The sequence below is a fragment of the Trachurus japonicus genome, chromosome 18 (genome assembly GCF_045865225.1).
Source record: "Trachurus japonicus isolate A0001 chromosome 18, Traja_1.0".
NCBI classification, from domain to species: Eukaryota; Metazoa; Chordata; class Actinopteri; order Carangiformes; family Carangidae; genus Trachurus; species Trachurus japonicus.
This window is the reverse complement of record NC_140924.1, coordinates 2,715,930-2,731,390: the sequence shown is the minus strand read 5'-3', so window position 1 is coordinate 2,731,390 and position 15,461 is coordinate 2,715,930. Positions and strand designations below refer to the sequence as shown.

Genomic DNA, 15,461 nt, shown 5'->3' with positions numbered 1-15,461 from the left:
AGTGCACGCAAAACAGGTGATCTACTAAGAGTAACCCGCTAAATGAAAACACGTGCAAACCGCAATATGTAAATGAGGGTTTTGCGCGTCGTAATCGTTTCTGCCATGGAGAGAGTGGACAGAGAGCTGGACGGACGAAGGGACAGAATGACATTTGATCCGATGCATACAGTGACAGCACGTGTGTTCATCTCTCTCGCGCTCTGTTTAGATAAACACAAATCGCTACAGGGCCCAACTCGTAGCAGCTGCAGCGACAATCACACACCTATAATATGTGTGTGCCGCCCATGATCGAGTGGATTAATAGAGAGCTCAGGTGGGACACACGGATCTAAACACTCTGACCACTGACCAGAGGGATCAAAGACGGGTGAAGACAGCGGTGACGTGTCTCAGTCCGGGGCCGGGACTGAGAGACGGAGCTGAGCAGCCAGGTGAGAGGAGAGGAGAGGAGCGCACTGCAGGACAGACGTGCCCCGTGCGTAATGGCGCGTAAAATACTTTTAACACGGCTGAAAAACTGTTACAAAATTACCCAGACGTGAGGAAATGCAGAGATGTAAGATCACGGGGCTCTGACAGGTATCATATCAATAAACGCATAAGTTTTGGCGAAGTTGTATCAGTTAGTACATGGTTTTCAGACGTGGTAAATTAAGACGCAAAAACAGCCACCGCAATCTCTTCCTGGTTTGGTAAATCACATTGCACGCGCTAAATAAATCGATTTGCATCTACTCCTCCCAGTATTTTGCACGTTCTGGCTGAAACGCCCATATTCACATATTCATCAAGGCAAACACGCTAAATGGATTTCCACGTGCTATTCTGCCCGTGTGAGGGACGCAATCCTCGGTGCGTCCGGTTAGTAGATCAGGTTCCACATGTGTTTGCGCGTGCAATCACGTTTGCACACGTTTTAATACACGCAAACCTTTAGTAAATCCGGCCTAAAGTCATAAGTTGTGACTTGAAGCTGTAATTTACGGTTTCAAAAGCCTGCCTGGAACGCAGCATTAGCCAAAACCACCGGATCGCTTACTTCTGCTTTAAACCTTTGTGAGTTATAAATCGATCAACTTAACTTCCTTGTGGGGGCTGACAAGTCACTTTCCAATTCCTCATATTTCAGAAAAGCGCCCGTTTGTGTTTGGACCCTCATCACACATGTGGAGTTTAGACCAAATCGGACAATGCATGAGGGAGTTTTGATAAGTTCATTGCTCCTCCACTTAGACACTTTACATGGGCAGGTGCGTTAAAGGGTGGAACCTCATCGCACTTGTGAAGTTTCAGACAAATCGGCCAATGTCAATGTAAAATATTACATTTCCTGTTTCCACAAGGGAGCAACAAGAGCAAGCATATGGAGGCGTTGAGGGCAAGGCTCTTATCATGTATAGACATTTTGAAGCAATTTGGATGAAGTATGTGGGAGACAGAGCTGCTCAATGGCGAGGCATCAGAAATGGTGGTGCCATAGCGGCCAAACCCATAAACATAGAGAAACGCTTTTAATAACTTTTTGTTGACATGGGATCAGGATGATCTGTAACAAATCTGAAGTTGATTGGACAAAATCTGTAGGAGGAGTTCGTATACAACGTGTAGAAATCACGAAATCGCCGTCAAAATGACACATCACCATCAAAATTGTCGACTTCCTGTTTGGAGTAGACCATTGGTGTCAGAGACGTTTTGTTTGTCACATCTTACACATGTGTACCAATTTTCATGTTCCTACAGAAAAAAACCCGATGAGGATCGGTTTTTGAAAATTTCAAGGGGGTGCTATAGAGGCATTTCGCCCCTATCAGATGTAAGAGCTCGCCATTCTTCATCAATTTTCATGATAATATGAGTTCATTAAACTAATTGTGACAGTTGACGGTCCTGTCACTATGCCTCTAATTGATCATGCGTCCTGGCTACTTGGCCACAGGGATATCCCTTTCGCCGAATGATCAGTGCACATGACTCTTACCCAGAAGACCCCTCCTTCATCCTCAATCAAAAAGCCAAACGTAATTAGTGGTGAGGGATCGATAGTCGCCACACCGCCACATGAACACCATTAGTCGTAGCTTCACAGTAAATGTCTTCATGGGTCTATGAGGACCCAAGAAAACCCAACACGACCCAAGACCCGTACGGGTCCAGGTGTTTAATGATGTCACTCAGGTTGGGGTCAAAACCATAGACTGTAAAAAGAATGGACGTAGCACCCGTGACGTCACCCATTGGTTTGGGGGAGTCTGTTTTGTGCCTCTACTATGGGGATTTGAACTGCGCCATCTTGGATTTTAGGTGGAGTCTACTTGCCATATTTGGAGCGGTGCAACGGTTAGCCGGCTGAGAACCCGCCCACTGAACTCGGAGCAACCAATTAACGGCCGGTAAACTGTCTGTGAACCTGTCACTCAACGTAATTTATGCACAAATTTGAAGCCTAAACAACACCAAAACGGTTGTGGTACAACCCCCCCCCACAGTGTTGCCGGAGGTCGAAACTATAAGTAGAGACCAAAAAAATAAAATGTACCTGGCTGTAAATATGTTTTTTTAAGCTGTAAAGTCTAAAGGCGATTTTAACATGGGGCTCAATTGGAGTTGCTCCCTTCTGGTCCCAGCCCCCAGAGGCCGGACAGGTACTGCAGCTGTGTAGAACCCACAACTCCCCCCTTGGTCAGAACCTAATCAACTGCCTTGGCTATCGGTCGGTGTGCAATAGCTGGAGTGGAACCGAGAAGACTATTAAATTAATAAAAAACATTTCTACTGACCTACACCTGCAGTGTTAGTGTGCAATGCATCACACCATATCTTTGTAGACCAGAGCTCAGCTCAGCATCAGATTATTGTTGCCATCTACTGTCATTAAAATGTTCCTGCAGGAGCGATGCGTGCCGCAGTGGTTAAAGCGGCCGCCCCATGTAGAGGCTACAGTCCTCAACGCAGGCGTCCCTGGTTCACGTCCCGCGTCGGGCAGACCTTTCCTGCATGTCATTCCCCCTCTCTCTGCCTCCCCCTTTCCTGTCTATCTCTACTGTGCTATCACATAAAGGCAAGAAAAGCCAAAAAAAAAAAGTTCCAGCAGTTTAAACAAATACTGTAAGTTACACTGTAAACATGCTTATCCGCCAATCAGTTGCTTGCCAGCCGAGTTAACACTACAGCTGATTGGTCCTTATCAGCTAAATATAGCGGGTAATCCAGATGTTTAGTGCTAGTTTAGCTATTTTGGGCTATCAGGTTTATCAGATCTGTGTGAATTAGCGGACCAGTATCGGTATCGGATCACTCTCAAAGCTTTACTCTCGGGCACACACGGACTTGGGTCTATAATTTCTCGGGCAATAACAGGTTGGTATCGTATCTTGTTTTTAATTATTAGGTTCCCATCAGATCTCAGAACAAAATGCAAGGGTTCTATCGGGTTAGGAAACTTCAATTTTGACCCGAGAAGACCTCTACTTCACAGTGTCAATAATGTAGCTTCACCACCTTGTTCTGCATGTTTTAGAAGTGGAATGAAGTTGATGCGGTCAAGTATGTGGCATAAGTGCATGTTAAATTAAAAAGTGGTCACTTCCTGTTACCTACGGGTGGCGCATGTCTTCATCTGTTCTACGAGCCTACCCATTTTCATGCTTGTAGGTGAAACACACACAAAGTTATCCATTTTACAAAAGTTTAAGGGGGCGCTATTGGGCCAATTGGCCACGCCCATTTCCAACAACTTTGAAATATAATTTTTTTTTGCCAGACCTAACGCGTGTGCCAAATATCGAGTTTTCAAGCATGGCAAGGCCACCAACAATGTGACTGATTTGTCGGAAGAATTTTCACATTTGCCCTAAATATCAAAGATCATGAGTTCACATACTGTTACATGAAGCTACGTAATTTGATCCACACACAAACTACAGGGGAGTTTCAGCTTCTTACTGATGGAACTGAACTCTGATCAGAAGTGATGCTCAGTTGTGACCGCCGTGTCATCAACACTGACTTCAGCCAAGGTCGGCTCTGCTGGAATGGGTGGTGCTGTTGCCATGGGGACAGGTGGGTCACTTCCTGTCAGAGGAGTTAATGATTAGATAGATAGATAGATAGATAGATAGATAGATAGATAGATAGATAGATAGATAGATAGATAGATAGATAGATAGATACCTTTGGCTCTCTGTCGATACAGAGACACCATGATGACAGTGGAGACGACGTACGGACAGATGACCACCAGGTGACGGAGCACAGTGAGGACAAGATGGAGGGAGGAGGTGGTAGGGGGAGGGACAGAGGGAGGGGGTGGATCTGTAGAGAGATTCACATGGTCATTTGGACCGCCATAGTGCTAAGTGGGTTGAGTTTGAATCCACAATCTGGTGGCCCTTTGCTGCATGCATAGGCTATAGGCTATAAGACAGCATCACCCTGATATGTCAATGAAAAAAAATATGTCACGGAAAAAGACAACTAGTGTACAACAACAGATGGAAATTAGCTGTGAGCTAAATCTGGTGCAACCATCTCTTCATTTTTTCTGCAAATGATTAATGTAATTGCACACTGTCCCTTAATAAACTAATAAACTAAACTAAGCCTCTTGACATGAACACAGACAGGACCAGAAACATCACTAAAGCAAGCATTTAGCCTACATATACATTGTGTAAAACAACATTGATGTTAGTTTCTTGTTTTTTTATAATATTTGTCAGTTGGCAAGTGCTACCAGGTTGTTTTTTTCCTCTAGAATGAATGAATGGTATTATAACATTCCTAATGCACTTGTTTTATGTGTTGTTCTATTTATTTACATTCCTAATATGTGATGAAATCAAACTAAACCTCCTGACCTGTGACAGTGATCCAGCTGGGTGGAGACATGTGACCTGTGATGTCACAGCTGTAGAGGCCTTCATCAGACATGTTGACATGGTGGATGGTCATGTGACGTGTAGGCTCAGTCCTGATGAGGGAGCCATCTTTATAGAAAGCAGCTGGGGGGTTGGAGGGAGGGGTCTCCTTTGATTGACAGCTCAGAGTGACATCATGTCCCTCCATCACAGGGAGGACAGGACTCTGCAGGATCACTGGTCCACCTCAACACAGAGACAAAGTACAGCAGTTGATCCATTTCCACACAGCTTCATCAACACTGACTCCACAGTCTGATCTTAGATAGATAGATAGATAGATAGATAGATAGATAGATAGATAGATAGATAGATAGATAGATAGATAGATAGATAGATAGATAGATAGATAGATAGATAGATAGATAGATAGATCTTACCAGTCACAGTGATGTTGATGCTGCTGCTGCTTGTTGCTCCCTCTCCAGACTCACACCAGTAAACTCCACTGTCTGCTGGGATGGTCATACTGATTCTACAGGAGGAACCAGTTGATCTTCCCCATCCAGCTCCACACTGAGTCATCTGTCGTTTGGTTGTGTTCCTCATCACCTTCCATCCAGCAGAGCTGTCGTCCTCCTCACAGCTCAGAGACACTGAGTCGTCTTCAAACAGCTGAGAGCTGTTGGGACTCACAGTCAGACGAGCTGAGAGAGGATTATTTGTATTAAAACATAAAGTTACACATTAAAACTCAGAGTCTCATCTTCCTACTTACATTAACATCAAGTCGTCCCAATGTGTAGCTGTCGCCATAATACAGCTATGGGTTACCGTGGCGACACACAGAAAGTTAGTGATACTGTCACATTTGCTTTCTAATTGTTTTCTTTATTATGTTTATATAAATTTATAATGAAACATTTTGCAGTTAAATTCATAGTTCTGCTATTAGACATTATTAGAATATTGAGTTAAAATTGTTAAAATTGTTAAAAAGTTACTTCCTGTCAGAGTCACGTAATACGTGAGCCGGAAGTTGTGAGTGAGAAGCGGCGAGAGGGAGAGAAAGAGGGAGAGAAGAAAGGAGACGAAAAGAGACGGAAAAGAGACGAAAGGACTGTCTATCACTGGTTTAGCAGGCGTACACGGTAATTATTCTGAATATTGATACTTGTGTACCCATGTGTAAGAAACTATACTGTGAAAATAATGTATGTGAAATGCGTTTTGTTTTACTGCAGTTTTCACGGTGTTCCGTAACTTCACCAGAGAGAAATAAATGGTTGTGGACATCAGTACGAAGCGTCAGTCATTTACCAGGGTAGATACAGTGAAAACGTGTCCTAATCCATCACGAGGCTTCAGAGTGCAACGTTGTATCACATCCCCGCAACAAGCTACCGGCTACGAGCTACAACGAGCGGCGGCGGTGTCTTCATCCCCGCAACAAGCTACGAGCTGCAACGGACGGCGGCGGTGTCTACATCCTGCAACAAGCTACGAGCTATATCGGGCGGCGGCGGTGTCTACATCCTGCAACAAGCTACGAGCTGCAACGGACGGCGGCGGTGTCTACATCCTGCAACAAGCTACGAGCTGCAACGGACGGCGGCGGCGTCTACATCCTGCAACAAGCTACGGGCTACGGCGAAAGGCGGCGTCGTTGCTTTACATCCTGCAGCAAGCTACAGGTCTCACTGACACTCCGTGGAGCAGCTTCAGGCTACAACGTGATCCACAGGTTTGATTGTGCCATTATTATGCCTCAGGAAGTTGATGGATAGAACTTAAGTTACTGTTCAATCATAACAACAAAGACGTTAAAGGGATTCTGAACATTCAGAAAAGTAAAAAGAAAAAGAAAAGAAGAATCTACTGAATGCTCTGATAACCACTATTGTTGTGTTGTTTTGCTGAAAAGACTGTTGCTTGACAATGTTTGATTTCAATAAGTTGGGAAAGTTAATCTCTGGTGCTAACTAAGTAATAAGGGTATCATTCTGTGTTTTGGTTACTCACTGCTAATTATAGCCATCATAACTTACCTTGCTTTCTCCATATGGTAATTCTAAAAGGTTAAAAATGTATCAAAATGGTGATAAGCAGTCTAATGTTATGCCACAAGAGCAAAATGCAGGTGAGCTAGATGAGGGAAAAAGTAGAAAATCCTCTCGTGAAAGACGATTAACACCCAAAATGCAAGAACTGAAAGACCAAGAGCTAACTCAAAAGGAGAAGAAGTTTAAAGCAACATATGAGAAATGGAAAAGTAACGTAAGAGACATTCGTACAAGGTTGAAGCAAGACTGCTCTGAAAGTGACATGTATGACATGATGGATGAAGCTGAGAAGCTGGACTCAGAGTTAAAGGAGCTGTATGATAGTATCCGACTCCAAGTCGTACCAAGTCAAGAAATTCGGAGAAAAATTGATGCATGCTCAGCTGTGACAGCAGACTTACTGCAATTAATGAGAGTGCGCCTCACTGAAGGAGGAGGTGAGTTTGATGCTGAGGCAGAAAGATCAAGGTTACGCATGCTACTTGACAATGAATACGCTAGGTCCATATACGGATCCGCAGCCTCCAGAGTTACTGCACACAGCTGCCACCGTTCAGAGCATCTCTCGGAATCACCTAGCATAGCAGCTAAGAGAGCAGAAACAGCTGCTCAGTTGGCTGCAAAGAAAGCTGAAATTGATATGGAAGCTGCGATTGAAGCTCAACGCCAGCAGTTGAGAAAACTTGAAAATCAGAGAGACGTTGATGTTATTCAAGCAAAGCTAAATGTTTACATTAAAGAAGAGACAAAAACAAAGGATGGATCATGCAGTCCTGTGCACAGCCAAGTTAATGATACAAACCCATTCACTCGCTCTATCCCAGGTCAAGAACAGCAGGCTGTAAAAAATGAGGCATCCTTAATCCAGGCATTTCAAGAATCATTAGCTCTCACTCGCCTTCCAACCCCAGAACCTACCGTATTCTCAGGTGATCCTCTGAAGTTCACAGAATGGAGCACAAGCTTTAAAGCTCTTATAGAGAGACGATGCTCCAACCCTGCAGATAGGTTGTTCTACCTGCAAAGGTACATAGCTGGGGAGGCTAAATCCTTTCTTGAAGGCAGCTTCTACAGAACAGACGAGGAGGCCTATCAACAAGCATGGGATAGGTTGAACGCAAGATATGGTCACTCCTTTGTCGTGCAACGTGCTTTCAGAGAGAAGCTAAATATGTGGCCAAGGATTGGTGGAAAAGAGTATGTCAAACTGAGAGAATTCAGCGATTTCTTGCAAACCTGTAGTAATGCCATGTCTCATATAAAGGGTTTACAGGTTCTGAATGACTGCGAGGAGAACCAGAAAATGCTGGTCAAACTTCCTGAATGGGTGACGTCCGGGTGGAACCGCTACGTTACAGAGAAGCTGGATCGAGGCCAAGACTATCCAAGCTTTCACGAGTTTGCTGCATTCATCGCTAAAGAGGCACGTATTGCATGTAATCCAGTGTCGTCCTTACATGCTTTGAGGCACTCTGCAGAGACACCAGTAAGAGAGATGAAGCGCTCAAAAGTAAACACGCTTGCCACAGATGTCAAGGCTCCATTCCCATCGAGCTCCACGTCCAAACCAGACCGGGATGAAATCCAGGTGAGAGATACTGGAAAATCAAAGACACAGAGTACACCATTACAGAACTCAAACACAAACGAGTGTAACTGCTGTGGAGGAAGTCACTCCATACATAAATGCAAAAAGCTGATAGAAATGTCGGTAGAAGAAAAGAAAAAATGCATACATGAAAATAAACTGTGTTTTGCATGTTTAAGAAAAGGTCACATTTCTAAAGACTGTAGAAATAGAGCCATGTGTGGCATATGCAGAAAGAATCACCCAACTCCACTGCATGAAGATCGTTTCCTAGCAGAATCAAAGCAAAGTGCAGTTGAAGAAAGTACATCATCATTATCATGCTGTGTGAATGGAGGAGAAGGTGGGAGCACAACTATGATTGTGCCAGTGTGGATTTCAGCACCTAATGCTCCTGATGATGAAACCCTAGCATACGCCCTACTGGACACACAAAGCAGTCACACATTTGTTGATCAAGAGGTGTGTGAAAAGCTTCAGGCAGCAATGGAACCAGTAAAGCTGAAGCTCTCCACCATGATGGGGAAAGATTCAGTTGTGAAGAGTCAGAGAGTATGTGATCTCAAAGTCAGAGGTCTCTCCTCAAACATTTCCATTGACTTACCTCCAGCCTACACGAGAGACTTCATTCCTCTTGACCGCGCACATATCCCCACTCGTCAAACAGCCAGAAAATGGAAACACCTTGTCAACTTAGCCGAGGAGATACCCTCATTAATGGACTGCGGTGTCGGATTGTTGATTGGCTATGACTGCTCCAGAGCACTCGTTCCAAGGAAGGTCATCACTGGTGGTGACTACGAGCCCTACGGCATTAAAACTGACCTTGGTTGGAGCATTGTGGGAAGTGCGCCACAGCGTGTGAATGCTAAAGATGTGACTGGTCTTTGTCATCGAGTATCTGTCAGCGAGCTACCACCTGTAACACCATCTTCTGGCACCAAGGCTCGAGAGTCCAACACAAAATCAGGTGTCAAAACCAAATCTCAAGTAGATATTGGCTTCCAGCAGATCCTAAAAGGAGGAATCCAGCAAAATGAGCATGGTCACCTTGAGAAGCCTCTTCCCCTTAAAGTGCGTCCTCAGCTCTCTGACAAAAAGGCTCAGCCGAAGCACCTCAAAAGGAAGTGGGACAGGGAAATAGTCGCAAACCATGTTCCATCAGAGCGGTTGGTGGGAGATCCAGTTATGAGGATTACACAGGTACAGGACACTGAACACTCAAGGTTCTCAAGACGGACCACAGCGGTCAATGGCATTGCTTGTGTCCAACGGTTGGCTAAGAGAATCAAGACCACAGAACCCTTCAATGTGGAAAAGAGAAGGCAGGCCGCACTGACTCATTTCAAGCTTGCACAACAAGATGCCTTTCAAGAGGAGCTGAACAGGCTCAGCCAGAAGTCAGGAAAGCTGCATTACAACCAAGATGGTGTAATGAGAAAGGTTGAGTTGAGACACCCAGTAATCCTTCCTAGAGATGGCGCTGTTGCGAACCCCATCATTGCGCATCATGATGACAAAATACGACACCAAGGAAGAGGACAAACTCTCAATTGGAAGGTTAGGAAAAAGGGTGTGAATTCTTCACACAGCAATCCATCATTCAAAAGTTGGTGGTGTTAGTGAAGAGTAGCTAGTAAGGGGGGAAAAGTCAGCTGTTGATTAAAGGTCTCCTTTCTAAGCTAAAAGTGATCATTATGCTGTAGTTCATTCTTAATAGAGTATTATTCTTTCTGTGTTGAGAGGTGAATTCTACTGTTTATCTGTGATGTTGAATTTATTTGTTGTGGGGAATCATATATGGTTTGTTTTCAAGTGTCAGAGTGTTAAAGGAAACAACAGACCAGTGCTTGGGAATTACCATTAATTATCTAAATAAGAGTGTATTACACATCTCCATTTGTGCTAATCAAAGGTAATTGGTGGGAGTGTAGCTGTCGCCATAATACAGCTATGGGTTACCGTGGCGACACACAGAAAGTTAGTGATACTGTCACATTTGCTTTCTAATTGTTTTCTTTATTATGTTTATATAAATTTATAATGAAACATTTTGCAGTTAAATTCATAGTTCTGCTATTAGACATTATTAGAATATTGAGTTAAAGTTGTTAAAATTGTTAAAAAGTTACTTCCTGTCAGAGTCACGTAATACGTGAGCCGGAAGTTGTGAGTGAGAAGCGGGCGAGAGGGAGAGAAAGAGGGAGAGAAGAAAGGAGACGAAAAGAGACGGAAAAGAGACGAAAAGACTGTCTATCACTGGTTTAGCAGGCGTACACGGTAATTATTCTGAATATTGATACTTGTGTACCCATGTGTAAGAAACTATACTGTGAAAATAATGTATGTGAAATGCGTTTTGTTTTACTGCAGTTTTCACGGTGTTCCGTAACTTCACCAGAGAGAAATAAATGGTTGTGGACATCAGTACGAAGCGTCAGTCATTTACCAGGGTAGATACACAATGTGTGATACTTCAACCAGCCAATCAACTCATTGAGTCAGAGTCTATGAAGATCTTAGTTTATGTTTTTACAGACCTGCCAACCTGGAAAAAACATTTTGAGTACCACTTGGCATTCGCTACTTCTTTGCTTTGCACATGGTACTTTCATATTCAATTAAAACATTTTACAGTTACACTTTTTTGTAAGCATATTACAAGTGCTTTTACAGAGTAAAGATTTTTTTTAACACAGCTTTTTCAAAAGTGAAAAAAATCATCGCTCATCCGCAGGCAGGACTCTGTGACTACACACGTAGCTTACCACCACTGGTGTGAATGTGGTATGAATGGGTAACGATAGAAAAGCGCTATATAAATGTAATCCATGGTTGCTACATACATCTTGTGATGCAGTTTCTTGGACACATCCTCAGTGATAGTACCTAGGGTCACGGGGGGTTTCGGGTCTTTCAACTTCAGACTCCCTCACTCAGGTGACCCGACCGGGAGTGATCAATTCCCGGCCTGTGTCCAAGAAGCTGTCACCCACTGCTTGTCCCTCCTGATCCACAGCGTTGGCGTTGTTGGCAGGATCCATGGATTCCTAATGTGTGGCAGTCTGCGTGGAGCACGAGGACGTGCTTGTGAAAAGAGGGGGATAGAGATGATGAAAGAGATGTGACAGTTGAGGGTCCTGTCACTATGCCTCCAATTGATCATGCGCCTTGGCTACTTGGCCAAGGGGATGTCCCTTTGGGTGACTGGTTAGCGTGCATGTCTATTACCCGGGAGGTGTGGGTTCAATCCCCGCCCGGGCCCTCTTCACCTTGCCACATTCTGACGTTGTTGGCAGGATCCAAGGATTCCTAATGTGTGGCAGGACGAGGACGTGCTTGTGAAAAGAGGGGGGATAGAGATGAAGAAAGAGATGTGACACTATGCCTCCAATTGATCATGCGCCCTGGCTACTTGTGGTGGTTAGTGGTTAGTGGGTAGCGCGCATGACTGTTACCCAGGAGTCTGGGGTTCGAAGCCCGCCCGGGCCCTCTTCACCTTGCCACACATGCACCCTGTTGTCTCAATCCCACCGTCTGGCTTGCACACTGTTCCTCGACCCCAGCCCTCACTTTGCGTTGAACCAGGTCCCGCCTTTCCTTGCCCTCAAGTTTGTTGTACTGGGTTGTCACAATTGTTCCCAGACCTGCACGGCCAGTTGCCACAGATGCAGCCGTGATGCTGCTTGGTCCACAGCTTCCTGTGCCCTCCACTTTCTGCCAGTCCTCAACTCAATGCCCGCTTGAGATACTTTCAGGCTTTGGATTCCCTGTATTGAAGCACCTCCCTTGCTCTGGTGACCATGAACTCCTCAGTAAGGCTGTTGATGGGGAGCATCAGCTTGTTCTTGTTACCGTAGAGGGCAAAGCTGCTTAGGCTTTGAGGTAAGCCCAATCAACGACGCAGGTGGCTTCTGACCCTCCTCTCAAGTCCTTCCAAAGTAGAGATGGGAAATTTGTATACCTGCAATGGCCACAGTATTCTAGGCAGGATGCCATGCTGGTATAACCACACCTTGAATTTCCCTGGAAGACCTGACTTGTCAACTGTTGTCAGCCAACTCTCCAGTTGTTCATTGGTTGCCCTGATGGAAGCGACATCCTTTAGGGAGCAGTCAAAGGTTTTTCCGAGGCTCTTCACGGGTTTCTCTGTGACTGATGGTATGCGGGTACCTCCTGGAGAGAAGTGGAACCGGTTGATTGAAGTGCATCCGAGCCCAGGTGGTTAGTCTCTCCAAGCCCTGGAGGATCCATCTGCATCCAGGAACTGACACTGTTGTTACTGTCAGGTCGTCCATGAATGCTCTGATGGGGGGCTGATGGATTCCGGACTTAGTTTTGGGGCCTCTGCATTCCGGCTCGGCAGACTTGACCAGCATGATCATGGCCAGGGCGAAGAGCATCACTGAAATAGTGCATCCAGTGATGATCCCTTTCTCCAGTCATTATTATTATTATTATTATTAGAAACAGAGACAAAAAAACTAAGCCAAACAAAACGGCACTTTCAGGACTGCTGCCTTGGAGCACTATTATGTCCCTACCAATGTCACATTTTAATCTACTCCCTTGCGCTTGAACGATGAAACCTTGACGGACGGCAGACTTACAGTACAGCCGATTCTGTGAGAGCCTTTAAGGAAAATACGTGGGAAGTGACCAGGAGTTACACTCTAGAGTCGGGTGGAACGAATTCCGCAGAGACAGCGTGGACTCTGCATAGGCGCACCAGTGCCACACAAGAGTCTGCACCATGGCAGAAGGTGTAAACAGTGCACATGGATTGTGAGAAATGTGGGAAAACAATATTCAGTGGTGTGCTCAACTATGAAACCTCAAACAGCCACGGATCTGCCATGCAGAGGTCATTCCACTTACTGTACACCTGACTCTGTGGGAAACATGGCCTGTCTTGTGTAACTGATCTAGCCTATCGGTAGGCAGAGGTGTCACAAGTATTCACATTCTGTACTTAAGTAGAAGTACAGATAGTAGTAAATCGTAAGAAGTAAAAATTAATATTTGCCATCAATGATCCAAGCAAGGCTCCACCCAAATACAGAGCACAGATAGTTCAGAAGCAATACAGAACAAATTCAAAGCATTTAATAAACAGACAAAGTGTTTTCACACAGGCAGTGTTCAGGTTAGCCCAGATCAAGTGTGGTTGGTCTCGGTCCGACTTCAGTCCAACCCGACCCCCATCCACCCCAACTGCCTGACGTCTCCATTGTTAGTGTTACTTCTTAGTGTTACATGTTTACAAACATGTAAACATGACGCCCTGCCAGTGGTGTGGCGTTTGGACCACAAACCTTACGAGCTGAAAAATGCGTCAGGTGCACATGAAGTCCGCACTTTAACCCCTGGTCGCCACGGGGACAGCTCTCCATTCCGGCTAGGCAGGCCAGAAGCATAATGAGCATCATATGTCATTAATATGAAGTAGCCTATTTGCTTGTTTTTCAGTTAATTATGCACATGATCCGTTTGATCCCAAAAAGGAAAAAAGGATCAATGTGCAGCCTCCGTTTCCTTTCGGATTGCGTCCGTCTGTTCGTTCAGAGTGGGGGGGTTTCAGAATGGACGGTGTTCCCCAATAGCCTTTTCAGAATAGCGGAGTCTTTAGAAAAATAGAAAACCCCGCTTTCACGATGAATGGAAGTCTATTTTCGGAAAGGCGGGTTGTAACCGGTCGCCACTTGTGGAGGTTGAAAAAGTTCCAAACCTGTTTTGACGATGTAAGTAGTAGTGTGTGTTCAAAAAGTAAAAAGTCTCCAGAAAAAAAATACTTAAGTAAAGTACAGGTACTTCAGAGTATTTGTACCTCGTTACTTCCCACCTCTGTCGGTAGGCTTGCACACGCACTGCTCCCTGCAACCTTTTACTGTGTATTTCTCTTCTTTCTTCAACTACGCATTTGTGACATTTAGAAGAAATGGCCGACAGATTTGATGGAAAAAACAAACAAACCCAAAAATCTATGAATTTTAACTCTTGGACTATGGCTCAACTGCCTGTACTTATTTTCTATGTTGCACTTGATCATTGGCTGAAGCTGCTGCATGAGTAGCCTACTGTACACATTTAAATTTGCAGGTGTCAGCAGCTTTAGTTCAGAGAGACAAATTGTACCTGCATATTTTGATGTCAAATTATTGACCTGCTCACTGAACCATTAACCAGGCTCCTGTACAGGTCAGTCACTGCTACGACCTCAGCTCATCCTGTTGTTGATCATATCAGACAGAGAAAAGAGGCGTTCACTGACCTGCGGTGGAGCTGCAGCAGAGCAGAGACATCAGACCTGCAGAGACACAACAGTGAGACAAACAGACTCTTTGTGTAAAGCAACAGAGTTGCAGCAGTTTGACTCACAGAGCAGCTTGAGCAGAGAGGATTCCTCCATCCTGACTCTCCAACCAAGTCACAGCTGCTCTCTGATCAGCTCTAGTCACTGCACATTAAACCCTCCTCCTTCCTCTGTGGTTTCTGCTGCACTCACACTCACTACAGAGAACACCTTTACCATGATGCCTTCACTGACCCTACCACTGACACTCCTGTGTTTCTGGTCACAGAGATTCTGTTCTTTGACTTTACTCTGTCAGCTTGTTTAATGAACATGATTGATGATCAGTTATAGATTATTGATTGTCTATACAAGGCCTCACATTGCTTCTGAGAACAGAGGAAGAGAAAGTGACCCGGGTGTCATCTCTGTCCTCTGCTGTTTGACCACAGCCTCACATCATCAGATAACATGACCTTTTCACAGCAAACAGACTCACTTTGTCACACATTAAAAACTGACTCAGTATCTATGTGCACACATCTGTTCTTCTATTAAAGTTTTATTGAATTCATTTCATATCACTCTGCTCTGCATTATAAATATGTCCATATCAATGTCTTTCAAGACTTACATAAAAGCACGATATCAAT

General features: G+C 44.6%; 1 protein-coding gene across 1 annotated transcript; it reads right to left on the bottom strand.

Annotated features, from left to right (window-relative positions):
• Window positions 1-3,970: 3,970 nt before the first annotated feature.
• LOC146968309 (low affinity immunoglobulin gamma Fc region receptor II-like) lies at window positions 3,971-14,925 on the bottom strand. Its single transcript, XM_085760311.1, has 6 exons — window positions 14,895-14,925; window positions 14,788-14,823; window positions 5,306-5,572; window positions 4,866-5,111; window positions 4,180-4,320; window positions 3,971-4,080 (listed from the first exon to the last, which is right to left on the bottom strand). The coding sequence occupies exons 1-6, from the start codon at window positions 14,923-14,925 to the stop codon at window positions 3,971-3,973; spliced, it is 831 nt and encodes a 276-aa protein (XP_085616437.1).
• Between the last annotated feature and the right edge of the window lie 536 nt (window positions 14,926-15,461).